The sequence below is a fragment of the Haliotis rubra genome, unplaced genomic scaffold (assembly GCF_003918875.1).
Source record: "Haliotis rubra isolate DU_JTF1 unplaced genomic scaffold, ASM391887v1 Scf2, whole genome shotgun sequence".
Taxonomy (NCBI): Eukaryota; Metazoa; Mollusca; class Gastropoda; order Lepetellida; family Haliotidae; genus Haliotis; species Haliotis rubra.
The window spans coordinates 2,251,962-2,274,934 of NW_025766002.1; the positions used below are offsets into that span (position 1 = coordinate 2,251,962).

Sequence of the window (22,973 nt, forward strand, 5' to 3'; positions counted from 1 at the left end):
CGTCAGAAGGCCCCGTGGCTCCTGCCACTGTCGTAAGGTTCTCGCCTGAGACAGTGCTGGAGGAATGCATTGCTGAATCTTTATCCACCTGTCGTGAGATACAAACATCATCCCCTGACGAGTGTCGAACAGTGCTCTGATGAATTGGAGTTTCTGAATCGATATTAGTTCCGATCCCTTGAAAGTGGAGGAAGCTCATTATGGGATTGGTAATTCAGGTAAAAAGCCATGGGGCCATGGAAATTCCAAATGGACTGACTGAGTTTAGTTTTACGCCGCTTTTAGCAATATTCCAGCAATATCACGGCGGGGGACACCAGAAATGGGCTTAACACATTGTGCCCATGTGGGGAATCGAACCCGGGCCTTCGGCGTGACGAGCCAACGCTTTAACCACTAGGCTACCCCACCGCCCCAATTCCAAATGGAAGGACTTTCCATTGGTAGTGATTCCCGTTGAACACGAAGCGAAGGTACTTCTGGTGTTTTGGATGTATCAGAACGTGAAGATAAGCATCCTGAAGATCAAGGCTGATGAGGAAGTCTCCCTTCTTCAGGATGGAGCGTAAAAGGTTGATAGACACCATCCTGAAGTGAGGCGGTGGAAGGAGGAATCGGGCATTGAATAACTTCATATTGAAGATGAGCCAGAGTTTGTTGGAATTTTTCTTGGGAACCAAGAAGATGGGGGAGTAGAATCCTGGAGTGACGGCGATGGACCTAAGAGCTCTATCGCGAGTTTGACTAATAGCATACCTATTGTGGATTGCAGAGTCTGAAGCTGGTCCACAGGATATGAGCGATGAGCCGGATGTGACGTCAGAGGTGGACTGCCAATAACGGGTAGCTGATAGCCGTAGAGTAGCAGGTGGGTGACGTACGGATCTTTGAGGAAGGTCCAATTCAGGGCGAAGATCTGCAATCTCCCGCCTAACGGAGTGTTGTAAATCGGAACGACTGGGGGTGGGAGGTCCCAGTCGTGCGATTGTCTCAAGCAGTCACTGCTTCCCGGCGCTGGTCCCTGGGCCAGAGTTGGTCCTGGGGGGCGACGGGAGGAACCACCACGACCAGGTCTTTTTCCTCTGGCACAGCCTTGAGTAGATGCGGCAAGAAAAAGATTGCGTAAAACCGGATTGGTAGGGGGGAACTGTGCAGTTCGACGCTGTTTTAATGAGTCCTGGAGCTGTGACTTCTGTATCTTTAACAGTTCAATCGCGAGTTGAAAGTGGGTTTCTTTATCAACTTTATTAGATACTTCTTGGATGCTACCATTGAAGAGGGAGTCAGTAAACCAAGGCTGGTGAAACAGTTCTGTTTTAAAGCGCTCCTTCCATGAAGAGATGTTAAGGGGTCCACGTCAGCGAACAGCAAGAGTGTAGCCCAAAAAATGACACAACTGATCCAGGATAATTTGGAACTGGTCCAGAGCTAAAGTCATGCATCCTCGGATGAAAGCGTCTTGATCAGAGTAAGTATGCTCCAGAGCAGTGTTAACAGCGTCGACTGCTGCAATCACGCAACTAATAGATGGCAACGTCTTTCTCACGGCTGAATCCATGTGAGCCAACTCTCGGTCCTCAATAAGGTAGGGCAAAGCAGCTTGTTTGCCACACAGGGTTCCAATATCCTCATCAACTGTTGGAGCCGTAGAGATTTTTGCTAGGCCGTGGACATGAGAAGTAGAAGGATTATATCTGGGAGCAGAGAATCCGTCCTTAATTCGTTTCAGGCTCTTGAAACCATCATTTAGTGTACTGGATAATTTCAGAATACAAGGTCGAGGTGGTAGGGTGATGGTAGACCAATCCCGGTTCCTTAGGAGTATAAGAGTGATCAAGGTTATCTGCTGAAGTACTCAAGGGAAGTTGGAGCTTCTCAACAATCCAAAGGAGTACCTGAGGTGTCTCAACTACTGCAAAGCTACCCCCCAGGGGTAGAGAACATGCGGGAGATGCATGCATGGCTATTTGGACTGGATCAATCTCAGGAGGTGGACCGGATGAAGAGCCAGGGGCTACCGAAGCCGGATGGGCTGGAGTAGAAGGCTGTATTTGGTTCCAGGCTGAGGTTATAGCCCTGTTCATCATATTTAGATCTGGAGTCGCTGTATGAGTGGGATTGTTATCAGGTTCCCATGACTCAGCGATGATCCTAGAGTGAGTTGAAGGATTCTCAGAGCGTGTAGACAGAACATCATAAGAGACTGTAGGCCTATTATTGGTATCAGAGCAATGATCACCCGAACGTCGGTCAGAGGAACTGTATCAAGATCTCGATGTGGTAAGTACCGAAGTAGGTTGGTAAGCCGGTGATCTGGATTCCCTAGTATGGCTAGGTGATCCAGTATGATATGAAGAACTAGTCCGGGTCGCTGTAGTTCTAGATGGTGATCTGGTTCTGATTGGAGCTCTGGTTCGACCATCTGAATAGGATCGGCCATGAGATGTGGATCTGTACAGATGATCTGGATTTGTAAAGTGATCTGGATCGATTCGATGCACTAACTGGAAACTGTGATCGTGATCTGGATCTATAAGGTGATCTGGATCGAACAGGTGATCTGGTTTGCAGTTGCGATCTGGCTTGATTTGGTGATCTGGATCGGTTAGGTGATCTACTTAGATGTTGTGATCTGGATCGGTTCGGTGATCTGGATCGGTCTGGCGATCTACTTCGATGTTGTGATCTGGATCGGTCAGGTGACGTAGATCGGTCCGGTGATCCATTCGGTGATCTGGATCAGTCCGGTAATCTGATTAAAAGTTGTGATCTGGATCCATTCGGTGATCTGGATCGGTCCGATGATCTACTTCGATGTTGTGATCTGGATTGGTTCGGTGATCTGGATCTGTCTGGTGATGTGATATCGAAGTTGTGATCTGGACCCGTTTGGTGATCTGGATCGGGTAGGTGATCTGGATTGATGAGGTGATGTGGATCGTAGTTGTGCTCTGGATCGTGACTGTGATCTGGATCGGCACGGTGATCTAGATCGGGCTTGTAATGGTGATCTGGATTGTGAAGGTGATCTAGATCGTTGTGGTGATCTAAAATGATGTGTCGATCTGGATCGGCGATTAGGTGACAAAACCTGAAGTGTTGATTCATGATCAACGTCCCCCTGCGATGCTGTTGTAGCCAGCTCCGTCCGGTTCAATGAACTGTGGGGAGACAGTTGGCTGGTTGAACGCGGTTGGCCAGGCTCCAAACAAACTGAGACAGTCGAGGGGATATGTACCGATGATCTGGATGATGATATTGTCGATCTAAGGTCCCCTGGTAGTGTAGATGGGACAGGCAACAAAGAATTATCGATCACAACCACCCGCGAGTGATCTGACGCTGTGGAAGGAGGTGACTGATGCATACGTAATAGGTGCCGAACATCCTCAGATAAGTAAGAATCTGATGAAGCGTCCATAAAATCCTCTTGAACCACAGACGTCGCTCTCTTGCGTGAAGGTACGATTTTCTGTTGCTGTAACTTGATACACTTGGCGGGAGTGGGATCAGATTCTGTTGATTTCCTGTCCCTATCGGCGATTCCCTGGGAGCAAACACGAAGGTAGGCCTTAAAATCCTCATCTATTAGTGAATTACACTTGCCACATCGTTTGTTCCAGTTACATTGTCCAATACAGCCACTGCAAGATGATTGAGGGTCGAGGGACGAGCATTGAGCACAAACTTTCCTTTTCCTTGACTGATTATCACCTTTCCCCATGATGTTAGGGTGAAATAATGTCCCTAATATACAGCACGTCCACACAGTCGTGCGACAAGAAAGAGAATGATCATTCAAGGTAGTCATGTGGGCAATTAGTGGAGCATGCTGCAAGCTGTATTAGGAACTAGGAAGCTAATTAAGGAGAGCAGCATGGAGTGCACGGGCGAATGGACAAGGAGGCCTATGGAAAAAAGTTTATAGTCCTTCCACTAAAAGTCAAAGCAAGAGAGAGAGGTGCAAGTCGTGAGATAGGATAAGTTTAAAAATATGAGATTTTTAAAACCAGGACATAATTTATTGCCAATAAAATATATAATTACATAACTATACGTTCAAATACATGATCAAAATAATTAACAGCACCAATATCAATGATGATACTGATCATTATAAAGTATTCATCATGTACAAGTGAATTACAATAATACATCTCCACAGACAATTCCATCTGTAACACAGCCATAATCACAGAAATTTCCTTCACAGAGTGATCACATTCCTATTTCAAAACATAGGAGTTCCTGCATACTTTAGCGAACAATCTGGCTCTCTCTAGAAATGAGAGACATATTTTTTATTTAAATGCGAGCCCCTCTATACCATAATGTGGAGAGTTGTCAGAGACCCCAATACTACACTCAGAGGTAGTGAATGTTCTCTTTAATGATTGTCATCGTCAGTGCTTCATGTTGTACACTACATTTCTTGATCACCTGTAACAACGTATGTCTTCAGTGTAATTGTGATGTGACCATGGACAACACCAAGATGTTGACAAGACTAGTCTGTGCAAGAACTATGTGTGATCCCTTTTATGAAACGATACAGAAGTAATACACAGAGTTGATGGCCACAAGGCTTGTCCAAATGCTGCACAAGAATTCTGCAGAGGTAACTTGAGAGCTCATTGGTTTGAACACCCACTGAAGGGTGTGGCTTGCTTTGTTGGACCGATACCACCAAGTAGCTGAAGTGAGTGAGTGAGTATGATTTTACAGTGCTTTTAGCAATATTCCTGCAATATCATGGCAGGGGACAACAGAAAAGGGCTTCACAAATTGTACCCATTTGGGAATCGAACCCAGGTCTTCGGTGTGACGACGCGAGCGCCATAACCACTAGGCTACCCCACTGACCCTCAAAGCAGCTGAACGTATTCATAGGTAATGGAGGAATGCAGTGTGTACATGTAGTGGTGTTCAAGATTACTGCACTTATGTCCTGACATGCAGTAAAACAGAACAACTTTGGCACTGATGTGAAGTCTCGTTAAAATCAGATCCCAGGTCTCATTAATGCCCAACAAAGTCCTGATGACATCCCATTATGATTGGCCAATCATCTGACCAAACACAGACTGGGAAAGTGACAGTCATCATGCACCCTTGTAAAGGTTAACACGGAGTATTCAGAGTGACAGTGAAAGGCTGTAAGTCTGATCCAGTCAAAAATCATCCCTTTATATCTGGATTCAGTGAGAAAAAACATTTCAAGTGACTTCACATAGCATGGAAATACTCCAATTCAATTTTGGCCACCAATCAGCCATCCTTTAGTTCAGTTTTCAAATTTTGATTTCATAACATATAAAGCGATTTCTAGAATTGAGGTTGCTAATATGGAACAATGCTGTAAAGCATGAGAATGCTGTTTTCTGATGAGCTTATGTCAACTTCTAATTATTAGTCATTTCACTGGTCGATCGAAGTTCACAAAATGTCTTTCTGATGTGACCTGTACGGGATGTCCTCAGATTTAGATGTTGAGGTAAGGAGCATCAATATCTGATTTTATGAGACTGCATTGCTGTGACATTTCAATTTTTAATTTTGGTTGATTATTCAAATAAACATCTAGCGATTCCACTGAAACCGCAACAGCCGACATCTCTTATACATTCAGTCCTGTTTACTAATATCATGCACACAAGTCTCAACACACACAGTGACAAGAGTTGACCTAGCCTACACCTATGTCACCAGCCAAGGATGTGGCTGTACTCAGTTCGAACTTTGTCCCTTTCTTCTACTGGGGGAAGTGCTGGGACAATGCCTTTCTTCTTTCTGTCCGTCATGATGCGGCTCTGAAAATGATGGTAAAGGTTTTTCTTATACGCTAGAACTCGATCGATCGATCGAGAGAGAGAGAGAGGCTGATACTATTGACACACCATCTGGCTAAATGATTCTTTCTCATATCCTAGAGTATTGCAATGCACCATCATGAATATATTGGTAAATGATTGATGATAATTTCTTACAGTCCTAAGTGATTTTCTTCATGATTTATGCTAATAACTGACAAGTTTGAAAACTGCATAAACATGATTAGCAATTAACATAGACATAATCTACAAGTTAAAACTCTGATTGTCAATAGAGTTTCTTGTTAATGATATTCCAAAAGTTTTACATAACAGGCATACCCAAAATTCCCTGCAGTTTCTGTAATTCTGGAAACACTTGGAGCACTTCTCTCTGTCATACCCATTGTCATCCAAGCATTTATATGACATTTTTTGTTCCTGTTGAAAGAAAACAAAATTCCACCATTAGAAATTATATTAATATGTTTGTCTATCAAATAGAGAAAATATATATTGATTCATTACTGTAATTTAAAGCATGACATCGCTGACCTGTTTCATGCTGCTGAACAGTGTTCTAGCCACATCATGGTGTACGACCAGAACATACTTTAGGATATAAAAGTTACATGATAAATATGGGAGTATTGCACACTTTACCAGACACAGATACTTTAGATAGGGCTGTGTGGAGGATCAAAATTATTTTGCCAGTTTGGAGTTATCCTGGAATACTGGTTTAATCAAATTAGCCAACACTTTGCAACATTTCGAGAAGAGACAGTTACAGACGGGTCAGTTTTCGCTAAGTCATGCCCAAAATATAACGTCGGATTATATGTGTTTGGAAATCATACAATTTCTGACTTCCCGATTACTTGCACTACAACAACTTGAACAAGAGGCTGAAGAGCACAGAAGAGGTGTGGGTTTCACACACATTGTATTTATGATGGGTTGTTTTGTAAGATAAACTGAGCGACAGGTTAAGTTGTTCAAGTGAGCAGCGAGAAAACAATGTCGAATGTTTCGCAAACCCATAACACGAGGGTATTTTTATGGGTTTGAAGCAACGAATGTACTGTCACCGTTAGCCTAGAGCCGCGATGCGGTCCTATACGGTCAAGTACAGGAACGCATCGCGGCTCTCGGCTACGTCAGTGATAGCGTCAGACCGTACCGTCATACAAGGGTTCTTGTCAGCTGATGCTTGTCTTGTAGATCGATCAATTTTGTTTTGTCTCTCATTTTCGTTAATGGCACGTCCACCCGTGGAAGTCATTTTAGAAATACGCTGCAAATATCAGATAAATTTCAATGCAAACAAATCAACACAGGTCCTTCGTGCGCGCTGACATTTTGTTTTTGTAAAGAAAGTATCAAGTAAAACTAATGTTAGTTATATTGCATTTCAAATGTAGGGCAAATATCTTTGAGGTAATGTCAACTTTTCTGCAATAAAGATAATTTACAAAATACTGATATGTGATCAGAATAGCTAAGTTGTTACAGAACAGTCGTAAATATCTAAAAACATAGAGTGACATAAACCTTCGACAAAATGTGTTGTCTGACAATCATTTGGCTGGTTGCGGGTGTACAAACTCTACTCCAACGCGTATAACACATTTCATCTTGTGACACTGAACGAAGCGGTCTGCGATATCGGTGTTCGGAGCTTTATGCGAGGGGTTTTCCCGACCCACAATACTTTGTCAGTAATGGCGTCGCCAGACAAGGTTGGAAATTGTGCAGACCATGAAATAGATGAGGTTTGTGCTCAGATATTACTCATTTACGCAGTTTGAATTGCGGATTTTGTAAAATTATCGTTTTCAGCACCTAGATATCCCTCTTTCAAACTACATATTGATATGGAAACCACACTTTTGTAATGTTACGTTTTGCGTAGAACCTTGCGAGGGCCTCCAGGTAACTGTTTCTTCAGAAGTTAGGTCACAGTAATGAATTTCCATGTGTACTGTGACCTTATTATGTTGAGTCAACTGTCACAGTACGCCAGTGTGGTTACAGTATGATTGTAAGAAAAAGCATGCTGTCAATGGGTTGAGATAAACAATGGAGTTATTCAGCTTTCTTTATTTTGACAAACATATTTTATTTGAAATTTAATTGAAAACTTTCAAATTCAAGTGTAGAACCTGGAGTAGAGTAAGTGACACTGAAACATATATACCGTATCTTTTTTATCAATTATCACAGACCTGTTATGTTGCAACTTACCAAAAGGCAATGATAATCTTCATAATAAAAAGCAACTTTGCTACATGATGATGAAAAAAAATAATTTTCTTTTCATTTTAAGAGGAGTGAAAATTGGACAATGTTTATATCCTTATAAAAATGAGGAAATGTGAACAATAGGGTGAAACAGTTTTATTTTTCTTTCATCTGAAATCTCTGTTATTAACTGCTGTTATCTTAGTTTTAATCAGAACTTATGAAAGGTCTAGACTTTGTCTTAGTTAATTCCTTATTTTTAGTAGTCTTCACTAAGTATACACAAGCATTCACAATTTTCCCAACACCTCTGTAGGTGTAGAATTACGTGTGAACTAATTTTGCTAGTAAATGTCTTTTTGTGAGAGGATTCTATGAATTAATCGGAATGGAGTTGTCTCTCATATCATGCATTTGATCAGCTGGATAATTACACAAACAAAAAAGGAAGAATTAATTGCCTCTCTTTCCACAACTGATGATAAGACAGAGTATTATTCCAGATATCCAACTATTTTACATGCTTACGGTCAAAACAATATACTTACTTGGGCTGTTACGAGTCACATACGTATTCAGTGAATTGAACCGTATCTCTTTATGAATTCAATTTGCTATTTGCGTTAACTACACTATAATATTCATAAATATTGTTAAAAGGAGTGTTTTTACTTGAACTGGAGTGTTATTTATCCAAACATGATCTGCAAAAAGGAATATATCCCAGCCTGGCAGGATAGTAGCCTGTTTGTGAAGATATGGTCAGTCCATCATGTCGCTTCTGTTTAACTGAAATGCATGAGTAACAACACAAGTATGACAACACAAACATTGCCATTAGCATCAGTCAAGGACATTTTATGTTTCATTTCCATAGTTAAGAAAAGATTTCCAGCATCAGTATTAAGTGACTATCATGTGTATGGCATTATTTTGCCTTTAAGACTTTTCATTTTGTATGGCCATTCTAGTGTATTGAGATACCTCTTTTCTAATCTTATTGCACACCCCAAAATATTAAACTTTTGAAATTAACTCAAATCCATTTATGCTTTACACCTACTGCCATGTCTTCCTGTGCATTTTAAGGCTTCACTTCAATCCTTTCCAAATGAAGTTATGGCTTGAGTGAGCAGGAGAGAACAATCATGGTCAAAATGTGAGTGTAACTGAAATGCTGAAATATACAATGATAAAATGGATTCAAAACACAATGCTGAAAATGAAATTCTTCGCTTACAAATTTCTGTAAATGATTAAAATGTAGAAGGTGGAATAGGAAAAACAGGTCATAAAATTGGTCTAATTGTCATGATAATTAAGTTATGCTGGCCTCATCTATTCCAAACAATTAAAAAGCAAATTGGTAGCTAATTGTTGATTGTCTGCTACTAGCAATGTTATGCATGCGATTTCTGTGCTGAATGTCATTCTGATGACTGGCTGATTGTGTTATTATTTATGATAGCAGCCGTAAGTGTCACTGTGACAGACAGTCTTATACTTGTTCTGCCGTGTCTGTTGTTTGAACTTTCGGCAGTCAGGCATGATAAAATGTGTGCAGAAATTTGGCAATTATTATCATTGTACATATTGAGAATATTCACTGCTTATCTAATACTTTATGTTATGTTTTTAAGAAACAATATTTGCATACTACATGTACCATGATTTTTCAGTGTAGTTTGATTTCACTATATTGTGCAGTGTTCTTACACTTTCAGGACATCTCCAGCTGAGCAGTCATGTCAAGATGAGGTCTGATTCTAACTGATAACCATGGCGGAGCAGATTCTTCAAGCCGTTCAGGATGTTAACAATGTTGGGTCTTTAGCAGAAGTTGATGCTGTTGTGACCGACTTCCCTGCTGTTGAAGTAGAGGTCCATGCGAAGGCCATCCATGAGATCGGAGGTTTGCAGACACTGACAGCAGTGATGACTGAAGCTGAAAACAGTGGGATGGAGGCAGACGCTCTGCTTCCAAACAATATAGTCAAGGAGGTCACTCAAGGTCATTCTCACAGGGACTTGGAAGGACAGGAAGGTGTTGATCCTAAAATGCAGATTCTCATTTCTAATGATGACAGAGAAAATACTGCTGTATATTTAGTGGATTACAATTACTCGGACAAAGATATGAAGGATCAGATTGTTTCAGGACTGACTGACTCTAGAACGATTAATGTTTCATTGAAATCTGAAGAGCAGAAATCGGACCAGCTCTCCAGTCAGGAACATCAGCCCTCAGGGTCCTCAGTTGAATGTGGGTCACCTGCTGAGTGTGACTCATCAGCTGAAGGTTCCGCCAAGACAGCATCTCCACAGCAAGAAGACAATAGACAGGTCAACCTGGGTGTGTCAGGGACAGGAAAGGTGGAATCTCACAACACACGATCTCAACAGGAACTTCTACAGCATGTGGAACTTAGGGGAAAGGATGCAGCTGTTACTCGCTCTGGAAGAAGAGCTGCGAGGTCACCCCAGCGGAATCTTTTATGTGAGAAATATGGGGCATGTTTTAACCTGATTCCTATGCTTAATGTATCAGTTACATGTTAGAAGTTGTGACCGTTAACCAGCATGACGAGTCTTCCGAGGTTTGGATGTACATGTGTTTCTTGTGACTCAGGGACATGGGTGTCTCAGTAGTCTTAATCTCCTTATCTTGCTGGGTTGCTTCCCTTAGCCATGCCAGGGGCTATGGGGTAGCCTAGTGGTTAAAACATCTGCTCATCATGCCAAAGACCTGGGTTCGATTCCCCACAAAGGTTCAATGTGTGAAGCCCATTTCTGGTGTCCCCAGGCATGATATTGCTGGGATATTGATAAAAATAGCGTAAAACCCAACTCACTCACTCACTTAGCCATACCAGGATCCTCTTTTATATGGGAGCCAGATTTGCCCTAATTGTGTTCTTTTGATTGTCCTTGATTATTTTCCATCTCTGTAGGTTAGTTTCATTGAAATGGTAAAGATCTGTTAGACAAGCCCCCTTGTATGTGTTATTTCAAACACTGGAGTTTCCGTATCAATGAATACTTGTACAATGTGTGAAGTCCATTTCTGGTGTCCCCCGCTGTGAATATTGCTAAAAGTGGTATATAACATCCCTCCATCCATCACTCACTCACTCATTTCATCCCTTGTGCTGAGGTTGACCAGTTATGTCAATATTTTAATAGTATTTATAGATTTGATTAAAACATGTTGAATCACAATCTGTTGATATATGTTACCGTTTGTGTCTGTGTATTACTGTTGTAATTTGGTATGTTGCACACCCGTGAAGGTCTGGGTTAGAATTGATCTTCAGTAACCCATGCTTGTCGTAAGAAGCGACTAACAGGATCGGGTGGTCAGGTTCACTGACTTGGTTGACACATGTCATCGGTTCACAATTGCGCAGATCGATGCTCATGCTGTTGATCACTGGATTGTCTGGTCCAGAGTCGATTATTTACAGACCGCCACCATATAGCTGGAATATTGCTGAGTGCGGCGTAAAACTAAACTCACTCACTGGTATGTTGCAGGGTGTCAAGACTGTGGCAAGAGCAATGTCGGCCATTGTCGGAAACATGGCTCCCTGATTACTGTTCCTGACTCACACGTCCCGACATATGCTCGACTTACGCTGCCATCTGTGCTGGTTATTAAAGTTGGTAGGTAAACGCTGTTCCCACTGACAAATGTCTGTATATGAAACTTGTACGTGAGGAAGTTGACAAACAAACCTTTGGTGGTAGACAGCTTGGTCCAACAAGTATAAACACAATGGCCTCTAACATGATAAAAAGGGATAAGAAAACAATCATAGACACATTAGTTTTCATTTTCTGAATGAGTACTTTTTATTTGACATATTGTGTTCTGTGTGATTTTCAGGTAGTAAAGGGGAAGGTGTCTTTGCCAAAAAATACATAAAGGCACGCACTCAGTTTGGTCCACTCAAGGCTCCATTCTGTACAGATACAAGCAAGTCAGACAAAGGACACTCCGACTTTTACCTTAAGGTATGTTGTAATAAAAATAACCTCTCATAACTAACTTTGAGATACCGGGGTCATATTTGAAAATGTTTGTGCCGGCTTTGTCAAGGGGGTTAACTCTGCTTGACTTGATTTTATTCAGATGTACTGTTCAATATATGAAGTTCATATGCCTATTAGTGATGAGTATGACATCGAGCCTGGCACCAAAGTTAGTAAGATCAGTTTCTGTTGATATATCAATAACAGAACCTACCTATGGTTATGGCACCTGTGGGGGCGGTGTGGTAGCCTAGTGGTTAAAGTGTTCACCCGTCAAGCCGAAGACTCGGGTTTGATTCCCCACATGGGTACAATATGTGAAGTCCATTTCTGGTGTCCCCCGCCATGATATTGCTGGAATATTGCTAAAAGCGGCGTAGAACTCACTCACTCACTGTTGCATGTGTCTGTTACTTGTGTTATGAGACAACTGAATTGAATCCAGTAAATCAGAGTCTGAGACTTGTGTGTCATCGTCACCACAGCGATGTGGAATAGTGTTCACTGACATCTCCGGCACTCATCATAATGTGTGTGTACATTGCAGGGCTATGACAGTGATGACGACATGTTGCTGTATGACTTGAGCAGCGAGGCGGAGTGTAACTGGATGATGTTTGTGCAGCCGGCCCAGACCTATACTGACCAGAACATGGCCGCTTATGTGTATGACCGTATGGTCTACTATACAACCATCAAGGTAACAACAACACTGTTGATTCCCTATTCTAAAGTGAAGTTGACTGTACACCATCTTTTACCATGTTTGTGTAACAATTAAATATATAGAGGATACTAAATGATCTTTATTTACTAAATCATTTTTATTAAACGAGTTAATGATTTGGTATTGATACTAAATCTTTCACAAGTTTGATAAAAATTGTATTTCATGGAAGCGAGTTTAGTATTTTGTTTATTACTCTCCAACATAAAATGATAGAAACTGCCTACAGTGTGATGACTCTCAGCTTTCTGCGAGTCAAGCAAGGTCTCATACCTCTGTGACAGAGGTATTAGCATTGTGACGTCATAACTGTAAATCGTTATGACATCATACGTCTAGCGGTATTACACTAGTGTAATATTGCCGTAAAAATATTACACTGCAGTATCTTTCATGGGCGGGTAATAATGATGGATATAATAATTTGTTGTTGTGCCCTTCTTGTACAACTCTGGTTTGTGTTGTTATTTACATGACACTGGTGTTTTACCATATCTGAACTACTGCTGACTTGCTCATGAAACATAACAGTAATTCGTCTTGGTGAAAATAATACATATATGGCATGCAGTATGGCGAATATTATGATGTAGAATGGCTAATGTCATGCAGATATATCATTGCTAATGTTATGAAGGTGTGTTGTTATAAAGGTGTGGTATGTTATGCTCTGGTTTGTTATGAGTAAGTGAGTTAGTGAGTCTAGTTTTATGACGTTTTTAGCAATATTTCAGCAATTTTAGCAGGGTTTTACGCGATTCAGAAATGTGTGTCCAGTGTATAGAATGGACACAGAAATATACATATACTGTGTCCCCTGGAATGCACAATTACTAGTATATTCACTGTTCACAATTTGTTACAAGAAATATCTAGTTCCTGTAATCAAGGTAATCTTTAAACCTTACAGTACAGTCTGCCACATGATTCCATCACTTTACAGGACACTCATATTCCCTGTAAGGACCCTGGAATTAGTACGTTTGGTAAAATCTTGACCCCACTGCCCCTGGTATGTCATGAATGTGTGGTATGTTATGGAGGTGTGGTATGTCATGAATGTGTGGTATGTTATGGAGGTGTGGTATGTTTATGGAGGTGTGGTATGTTATGGAGGTGTGGTATGTCATGAATGTGTGGTATGTTATGGAGGTGTGGTTAGTCATGAAGGTGTACTATGTCATGAAGGTGTGGTATGTCATGAAGGTGTGGTATGTCATGAAGGTGTACTATGTTATGAAGGTGTGGTATGTTATGAAGGTGTGGTATGTTATGAAAGTGTGGTATGTCATGAAGGTGTGGTATGTCATGAAGGTGTGGTATGTTATGAAGGTTTGGTATGTCATGAAGGTGTGGTATGTTATGGAGGTGTGGTATGTCATGAAGGTGTGGTATGTCATGAAGGTGTGGTATGTTATGAAGGTTTGGTATGTCATGAAGGTGTGGTATGTCATGGAGGTGTGGTATGTCATGATGGTTTGGTGTGTCATGAAGCTGGGTATGTCATGGAGGTGTGGTATGTCATGATGGTTTGGTATGTTATGAAGGTTTGGTATGTCATGAAGGTGTGGTATGTCATGGAGGTGTGGTATGTCATGAAAGTGTGGTATGTCATGAAGGTTTGGTATGTCATGAAGGTTTGGTATGTCATGGAGGTGTGGTATGTCATGAAAGTTTGGTATGTCATGAAAGTGTGGTATGTTATGAAGGTGTGGTATGTCATGAAGGTATGGTATGTCATGGAGGTGTGGTATGTCATGAAGGTGTGTGGTATGTCATGAAGGTGTGGGGTATGTCATGAAGGTTTGGTATGTTATGGAGGTGTGGTATGTTATGGAGGTGTGGTATGTTATGAATGTGTGGTATGTTATGAAGGTGTACTATGTTATGAAGGTGTGGTATGTTATGGAGGTGTATGTTATGAAGGTGTGGTATGTTATGAAGGTGTGGTATGTCATGAAGATATAATGCATTATGAAGGTGTGGTACATTATGAAGGTATATTGTTTTGCAGCCGATAGAGTATGGGAAGGAGTTGAAGGTGTGGTATGCTGCAGACTATGCAGTGAAGATCGGCATGTCTCTGTTCACTGATGTCCAACAGGAGACAGGGACAGACAAAGGGAAGCAGGGGAAGCAACACAAAGGAGGTCAGTATCCGCTGGAATCGGGTCCGTCATTGTTACTTCTTCATTTCTTTACTAAGACAAATAAATTGAATGCTGGTGTGTAATAATTCTCCATCAGTCTCATTAATTTATGTTCCATTTTGATATGATATTTCTCTGCATGAACAGACACAAGACACAGACACCCTTACCCCCCAAAAAATAATAATAGAAGAAAGGAAGTTGCATCAAGTTTTGAATCAACTAACAAACATCAAGAGTTCTAAATTCTTATATAAACGAGAATGTGTTCAGAGCAGCAAATGTGAGTTCCTAAGAGTCTTTGTCAGGATATAGTTTCTAACTGATATTACAGGAGTGTGTTATCTGCATTATCTTTGTTTTCACAACTGTTTCAATATAATTACCGCCTCCGTGGTGTAGTGGTTATAGCGTCCGCCCGCAGAGCGGAAGGTCGCGGGTTCGATCCCTGACCGCGTCATGCCAAAAGACGTTAAAATATGGTACTTGTTGGTCCCTGCCTGGTGCTCGGCATTAATGGGTACAACAAGGACTGGTTGGCTCGGAGTCAGTATAATGTTTCTGAGTGGGGTATCCATGCTTCACTGCGGCATGGTATCTCAGTGGGCTAGCACTATAAAACCAGCTTAAATCTGGGCTAGTACAAGCAGCCGCACATACACACGCATGCACGTCGTCATATGAGCGAAATATTCTCAAGAACGACATTACATCCAATTTCACCTCACCTCACCTTCAATTATAATTACATATCACACAATACACAGTGTAACACTTGTTTCAGATGATAACATGACAACCCCGCCGGAATTGGAGGTGGATGTAGCAGACAACACTGATGATGAGTTCCAAGTAGCGGAAAATGAAGACGGTGACAGTTCATCGGACAGTTACAGTGGGACGCACTGCATCTCGTGTGACACTCAGTTCAAGACCAAAACCCAGCTGTTCAGCCACTCCTGTACCCCGAGGAAGACGTCCAGCAAGAGGAAGAGAGGCTCCGGCTCCACCAGGCGGAAAGGCAGTCCCAGGAAGCTGGCCCTAGATGATGATGAGGACGATGATGTGGATGATGACGACGAGGAGTATGAGGTAGAGGTCAAGGCCAAGAAAAGCAAGAGGAAGGCAGGACGGAAGTCACAAAATCGATCGAAAGGTAAAACCAAGCGGAAAAGGAGGGAGAGTAGTGAGAAGAAGAAATATGCGAGAACACCCAAGTTTTCTTGTTCATATTGCCCAGAACAGTTTGCGGCCGAAGACTTTTATCGGGCACATGAAGCTTCTCACACTGGGAAAAGCGCTTACACTTGTGATGTACCTGACTGTGGGAAGGGCTTTGTGACCAAATTCACTCATTGGAGGCACATGTTGTCTCACCGTAAACCCATGAACAGACAGTGTCCATATTGTGATAAGGCATTCAACAGAATGGACCACCTAAAGACTCATCTCAAGACTCACGATCAACATCGGTTTTCATATCTATGTGACAAATGTGGAAAGTCTTACTTACATAAAAACACCTACGACTATCACATGGCCTTGCATGAAGCCAAAGAAGGCGTGTCTCTTGTGTGTATGATATGTTCCGCCAAGTATGAAACCAAAGAGCATCTTATCAAACATACACTCACCCACAATAGATACAAGTCTCTTGTTGATACACCCAAGAAACATGCGTGTCCAATATGTAATAGAATGTTTGGGACAAATAAGGATGTGAAAAGACACATGGTTGTGCACACTAAAGAGAAGTGTTTTCTTTGTGAGTTATGTCCTCAGACGTTTGGGAGGAAAGATCATCTACACAGGCATTATAAAACTAACCATTGTAAAGAAGCTAAAAAGGAGAAGCCGGTTGAAGGAGAACAAGTGTTCAGTTGTCAGCATTGCCCGGAGATATTTCCAAAGAAGAAGCTGCTGACGAACCACGTAAGGTATACACACGAACAGACCATGAGACAACAGCTTCCGGAGGGAGATGAACATCCACTAGCGCAAGCTGCTGGTGATATCACAGAGGCAGCTGTGACGTCGTCTTCTTACAACCTGTACACCCTCTCCACACCACAGCTCAACTCCAACAACCCCGTAGCTGTGGCTCCCAATCAGGCAGCTAAAGCATTAGAGCGGTACATCAACACCAACGTGACCACCTCCAGCAATGTGATAACACCTCAGACTGTCATGGAGGTGTCTGCTCCAGTGACCTTCATCAACGGCCAGACCAACATGCCCGTAACTGTGATGCCCCAAGGAAGGGAGTGTCCAGATCAGCTTCAGCAGGTGAAGGATCGACCAGTGTTCCAAGATCAAATGGCACCTCAGCGACAGACTCGACCAATGCCATGGTCGTTCACTGTCATAGAGGAGAGAGATGACCACAGTTATTCCACAGCACCAGCTCCTGCCTGGACTCCTAAAGTGCCAAACTTTCGTCAAGGGGGAACGTCTGTCGCCGAAGTGGAGACTGCTCGGTTGCTTCAGTCTGCGCAGACGTCTCATGGCTCTTTCTCAGGACAGTGCAATAACGCCACCACAATGGCTGTGGCCTGGGACACCATGACGGAGTATTTTGCTGTCCAGCCATGCAATAACATTACAGAGGTCGTGACATCCAACAGTATCGTACAGCAGACGCAAGCCCAGCAGATCACTCAGAACATGGCTCATATTCCCAGAGGTCATCTCCAGCAAGGCCATGCCCACCATCAAGCTCAATGAAACTACCTTCACTTAATCTTAAGGGTTAAAGGTGCTAAAACTATAAGCTGATGACATACTGTAGATATTTGTAACTTTAATAATCATAAATAGCTTATCTGTCATTCGTCATTAGCAGAATAAAGACCTTACCTGAAGAAGATGCTGCTTATTCAATTTGGGTCAATCACTGTGTTATTTCATACCCAAATATTTTGAATATTCAACAATATTCAGTAGTTGTACAATCTGTCTATGTGACCTTTTTTAAGATAGGGAAGATAGGTACAGTGAAAACCTGATAAGTAAAATTTCAAGGGACTCGCCAAAATTGTTTACTTATCAGGTATTTTACTTATCCAAACTTATAAAAACCTGCAAATGACAACCATAGGCATGTATATGTATGCATATGTAACAATGAACAACTTATCAGGGCTGGCCTCCAGTTGTTAGTGTATTGTCAACTGCTTGACGCCAGCGAGCTGTAAGTAGGATGTTTGTTTGACTGGAGACTGACACGACTGCCCCTTATGTCGGATTATGTGGTGATCGCTAATTTAGTTAACCAGTCTCGTTTGTTAAGTAATTTACTTCCAGGGACCATGAGAAGACGTTTACTTATCCGAGTTTAGTTAACAGGACTCTAATAGTGATAATTAATGAAGAAATTTGCCGGGGACCAAAGAAAAGAGTTTACTTATCAGGTCTGTTTAGTTAAGCGGTCTTTACTTAGGCGGTTTCCACTGTATTTGCCTGTTGATAATTAGTTTGGGTTGGTTGGGGTAGCCTAGTTGTTAAAGCATTCACTCGTCATACCGAAGACCCGGGTCTGATTCCCCACCTAGGTACAATGTGTGAACCCATTTCTGGTTTCCCCCTCCATGATATTGCTGAAATATTGCTGAAAGCAGCGTAAAACCATACATACTCACTCACTGATAATTAGAAGTAGATGCAATGACTGAAGTAACTGTAGACGGGCTTTGCACAGAAGGTGTTCACATGACTATAACAATGGGTCCAGGTTCATTAACCAAGTATCTATACAGACAATACTGAATTATGGTAATACAGTTTGTTGCATCAAATGTTGGGTTGGTCTCTTGCCAACTTAACCACCTATTAGTGTTTATCTTATCATTTAGGAATGGCCTAAAAAATGATCTCAACACATGAACCATTATCAGGGAATCACACTATTGTTGTAGATCTAGTTGATTCTGAACCTGGAATTTTTTGACCATTCTAAATATTCAAGTTTTAATGACACAAGGATTGGTCATGATGTGAGATTATAGAGAGAAATTACAGATATATGTATGAACTATACATTTCAAGTCAGCAAAATCACCAGATTCTGCTGATTTTGGAGGGTGAATCAACAAGCACCTTCAGCATGTTCAAGGGCGAAGGGGTAGCCTAATGGTTCAAGTGTTCACTTGTCACGCCAAAGACCCTGGTTTGATTCCCCACATGGGTACGTTGTGTGAAGCCCATTTCTAGTGTCCCCCGCTGTGATGTTGTTGGAATATTGTTAAAAGCCATGTAAAACCCAACTTGCTCACTCACTTCAGCATGTTCAAGACTTGCAGACTTTCACGTACTCATGTTAACCACTCTCAATAACATGTTCAGTTGAAAGTGTTCATAATAAGTCAATGTTTGGATTTTCATTATCCATACAGTTTTTAGTTCATGTAGAAAGAGGTCATAGTTCATAAGCATGATAAACCTACAGAGACAAAATATTGACTAGAAACATAAAAAGATGGATGCTGAGGTATTTTTCTAACACACAATTCATCAGATCTGAATAAATGATATATGCTAGCATGTCACTGGATCTACCTTCGGCTATGAACGTATGCAGAGATGTAGAGAATAAACTTTACCATCTGGTGGTGCAAACTGAACTGCACATATGTATAGACTTTGAAAGAAAGACTGCTAAGTATTGTCTGTTTGTTTTTGTTTTGTCTTTAATGACAGAAAATTTCTCCACTTTTTATTGCGCACTGACAAAAGTGCACAAATGAAAGCAACATTTTTTTTAACAACATTACAGAAACTGTGAGGAGAGAAACTGAATAATGCTGTAAATGGTGAATTAGTAACAAGTCAGAAAAGGCGAATTTTACAGTGGACCAAACATTCAAAGGTCATTTTCAGTAATCTGTTTTGCCTAAAATGAGCGTTCCACGACACAAAAGAAATTTCTTACCTAGTGTTTTGTGTGTATGATGTATGTTAAATTTTCTGTAAGGGTTTGAGAGGAGGAAAAATTATATACATGTCACTGTGGCATCCAGGTAGATAGTGTATCTACATTTCATTAAGTTTTCGAATGTATGGCGTATAAAAAATTGGTGGCTATGTTTCCATGAACCGTGCTTACAATTTATAGCAATGTAGTTGTACATGGTTAAAGTCTGTTTATCAGGTTGAAAGGAAATGGGACTGATCAGGTGGTAGTATGTTCCCAGGAAGCAGATAAAACACTGCTGTATCTCATCACAGAATTAAGTCTTCCCTTAAGTCAACACTGTATCAGTCTGGTTGGCATTAAAGTGTAGACTACAATAACACACAAATGTATATTACTGTTTTCATGGCTTGACAAGTCTTAAGGCTGTTTTCGCATGGTTTGAGTTGTCTGTGAAAATGTTCATGCCTGTTGGTGACCTGATTATGTTGATATTGCAAGGATGGCACAACCACTTGTGAAAGTGTCATGGATTTCAGGTTATATGATGAGATAAGTAAATGATCCATTTATTATATATTTCCAGTCTGAAAACCATAGTGTAACTGACTGACACTAGTATGCTAACATGTTATTCCACATGATGTTGTACTGGGATAATTTTGAAATACTTGTCAAAGCTGCCAAAACGATTTTAAAATGCCCCCTAATAAAGAAACTGTTTATCATAAACAGTAACATCTCCCTATTCAGCATATATACTGTTCAAATGATATGACCACCCACTAGCTTTAAATAGTATGGAAGATTAACTATGGTAATATGTAGGAATCAGGTGGTCCTTTCCTTTTATTGTATAAGTTTGGTCATGCAAAAAGAAACCCAACCCCAGATGCCATATGAAAAGACACAATGTGAAATCAAAACCACCCTGTTGAATGTTCCAAGTTGTCATTAAATCACTGTTGGCGTTATTTGAAATCAGAATTATTTAGGATTACAGTATACATTTAAGTTACTGGACATCTTTTTAGTGTTGATGATTAACATTGATACTAGTCCATTCACTGCTATGCAAAAATCTCATTTTGTAAGGATGTAGTGCACAGATTGAAAGTGATGAACACCCATGTAGAGGAACATTTAAACCTAGTTGTTTGTTGGTGTCAACAGTTTTAACCTTTTTTCATACAAATACTTGTTAGAACATTTTTGTTTTATTTTGGATGTATTTATTCCTTGAGCAATATGAATCAGAGCTTTATTGTTATCTTGACCATTCAGTTTACTCACATAGTCAGCCTGTATAGTCTCACCTTAAACCATGTTAGTTTTGTTGCCTTATACAAACCTCTTCCATTAATGCATTTCTTATGATTGCCTCTTGTTTTTGTGAATACAATATTTGTTACTTACATTAAATATAAGTTATCTTTATGAAGTTGCCTTTGTCTGTATTCTGGAGCTAGTAGGGTACCCAGCTGCTTAAGCATATGGTTGTTCAGTGTTTCTCATGGGAACTTCCGGATGCTGCTTGAATATTTTGCCAAAAGTGGCAGTAAACCAACACTTAATCATTTCAGTTCCTGATGTGATCTGTGAGTTTGTAAAATATTCACATATTTACAAGAGAGAAAGATTATAATATCTAGTATATATAATCCAGTTTAACTGTAAATTTAATGGACAGGTTTGTAAGCTGACTGAAACGTTCATATATAACACCTCAGTGAATCATGAAATTAGCTGACTGACTGTACACACTGACTTCAATATACATGTACATGTCTAGCACTGTGAGATTGTTGACCTCCGCTGTGTTTTCCAACCAAACCTGTTCTCAGAAAGAGTTGAATTTATTTCACTTTCTTTATGAGGAATGTTGTCTGAAACAATGTCTGGGGCAATGACATCTGAAAAAGATTTGCCTACATGATTCGTCATGTAACTCTTCTTTTAAACTGATCTTTGAAACTGAAACTTGCCTCTACACATGATATATCACGGCATGGAAACACACTAAACATATCATTACTGCCATTCTTAACTCATCACTTTCTATCTAGAGCTGTCAGCAATATGAAAAACCAATGCTGTACGAAAGACCTTCTGTTCGTTTCAGATTATATAGTTATGACAAAACATAACCTGCCTGAGGTCATGAAGAAATATTCATTGACTTTTCACTTACGTTATCCTTTTAACAATTCTTGCTCACCTTGCACAGGAAACATTACATTCATGCGGTTGACATTGTACAACTCACAAGTTCAATTACGCTGTAGGAACTTAATCTGTAAAGGAACGTTTTAATACAAGCATCACTTTTAACGCTAACCGTGGAATTGTGACGTGAAACATCTGTGACGTCATAGACAGCCACGCAGACTTGGCGATGACACGGTAGCAGCTGACATGAACTGGGCAAGGGACACGGACGTTGGAGGTTTTTAAGTTACGAACTTCTGTACAATGGATGTCATATGTGGAAAGGTCTACCCGGTTCTGGAATGCATAGCCAAGAACAATGGCGCCCACGCTCCGGTGGTTTCAAGCGTAGTTTTCGCGGGGGCGTGCTACACTTTGAATTATCCCGCCCTGAAGAAAATTTTCAAGAAAAGGTTCCACAAACGTCTTCTTAAAGTTCTTTTGGTTGGACTCGGAGTGGGAAGCCTTGTTACACTTCTAGTTATGCTCACTGCAGTCCAGACACGATGGAGCATGTGTCGTCTGCTTCGTACGTCGGGCCTTGGAAAGTCGCAGCTCCAGTCAGCCACTGGATATGTCGTCTGCTTCAACATAATGTTTGCGTATCTTCGATCAAAGCTTCTAAGATTCACCTACGGGAGAGTGAAAGATATGGTGATGTACTTCAGGTCCGGAGATGAGAAATGCAAGGACAATTTCTCGCACTACATTAAAAGGGAGCCCAAGATAACACGGAGTGGGACCATCTATGGTTAACTGTACATATAATTTGTGTTGAAGGATACCCTGTTTTTAAACAAAGAACATCTCACAATAACCATGTTTAATCGTAGTCAGTGAACATTTTTAAAATATACTATTTTGTGTACCATGATGTAATTTGAGATTCTTGT

At 40.9% G+C, this 22,973-nt stretch overlaps 2 protein-coding genes and 1 long non-coding RNA gene across 4 annotated transcripts; 1 reads left to right on the forward strand and 2 right to left on the reverse strand.

Annotated features, from left to right (window-relative positions):
• Positions 1-1,740: 1,740 nt before the first annotated feature.
• LOC124275342 lies at positions 1,741-12,054 on the reverse strand. Its single transcript, XR_006898249.1, has 3 exons — positions 12,042-12,054; positions 10,640-10,643; positions 1,741-1,854 (listed from the first exon to the last, which is right to left on the reverse strand). It is a non-coding gene; the product is annotated as an uncharacterized LOC124275342 (long non-coding RNA).
• Positions 5,289-7,390, reverse strand: LOC124275341 (coiled-coil-helix-coiled-coil-helix domain-containing protein 7-like). The gene is made up of 3 exons (XM_046710837.1): positions 6,994-7,390; positions 6,153-6,251; positions 5,289-5,810 (listed from the first exon to the last, which is right to left on the reverse strand). Exons 1-3 carry the CDS (start codon positions 7,093-7,095, stop codon positions 5,703-5,705), a joined length of 309 nt encoding a protein of 102 aa, XP_046566793.1. The 5' UTR covers positions 7,096-7,390; the 3' UTR covers positions 5,289-5,702.
• LOC124275339 (PR domain zinc finger protein 10-like) lies at positions 7,468-17,948 on the forward strand. 2 transcript variants are annotated; one of them, XM_046710835.1, is made up of 8 exons: positions 7,468-7,585; positions 9,144-9,213; positions 9,779-10,551; positions 11,589-11,717; positions 11,941-12,068; positions 12,634-12,786; positions 14,828-14,963; positions 15,748-17,948. In XM_046710835.1, exons 3-8 carry the CDS (start codon positions 9,834-9,836, stop codon positions 17,685-17,687), a joined length of 3,204 nt encoding a protein of 1,067 aa, XP_046566791.1. In that variant the 5' UTR covers positions 7,468-7,585; positions 9,144-9,213; positions 9,779-9,833; the 3' UTR covers positions 17,688-17,948. The 2 variants fall into 2 exon arrangements, with proteins under 2 accessions (XP_046566791.1, XP_046566792.1); XM_046710836.1 differs by lacking the exon at positions 9,144-9,213.
• Positions 17,949-22,973: the final 5,025 nt, after the last annotated feature.

Excerpts from the sequence above, each read along its gene's own strand:
- LOC124275341 (XM_046710837.1), bottom strand. The coding sequence starts at position 7,095 with ATGACTTCCACGGGTGGACGTGCCATTAACGAAAATGAGAGACAAAAC. Across the intron at positions 6,252-6,993 it reads ACAAGAACCCTTGTATGACG|GAACAAAAAATGTCATATAA; the intron begins GTACGGTCTGAC and ends TTCTTTCAACAG. Across the intron at positions 5,811-6,152 it reads GAAACTGCAGGGAATTTTGG|AGCCGCATCATGACGGACAG; the intron begins GTATGCCTGTTA and ends CATCATTTTCAG.
- LOC124275339 (XM_046710835.1), top strand. The coding sequence starts at position 9,834 with ATGGCGGAGCAGATTCTTCAAGCCGTTCAGGATGTTAACAATGTTGGG. Across the intron at positions 11,718-11,940 it reads TGTGCTGGTTATTAAAGTTG|GTAGTAAAGGGGAAGGTGTC; the intron begins GTAGGTAAACGC and ends TGTGATTTTCAG. Across the intron at positions 12,787-14,827 it reads TCTACTATACAACCATCAAG|CCGATAGAGTATGGGAAGGA; the intron begins GTAACAACAACA and ends ATTGTTTTGCAG.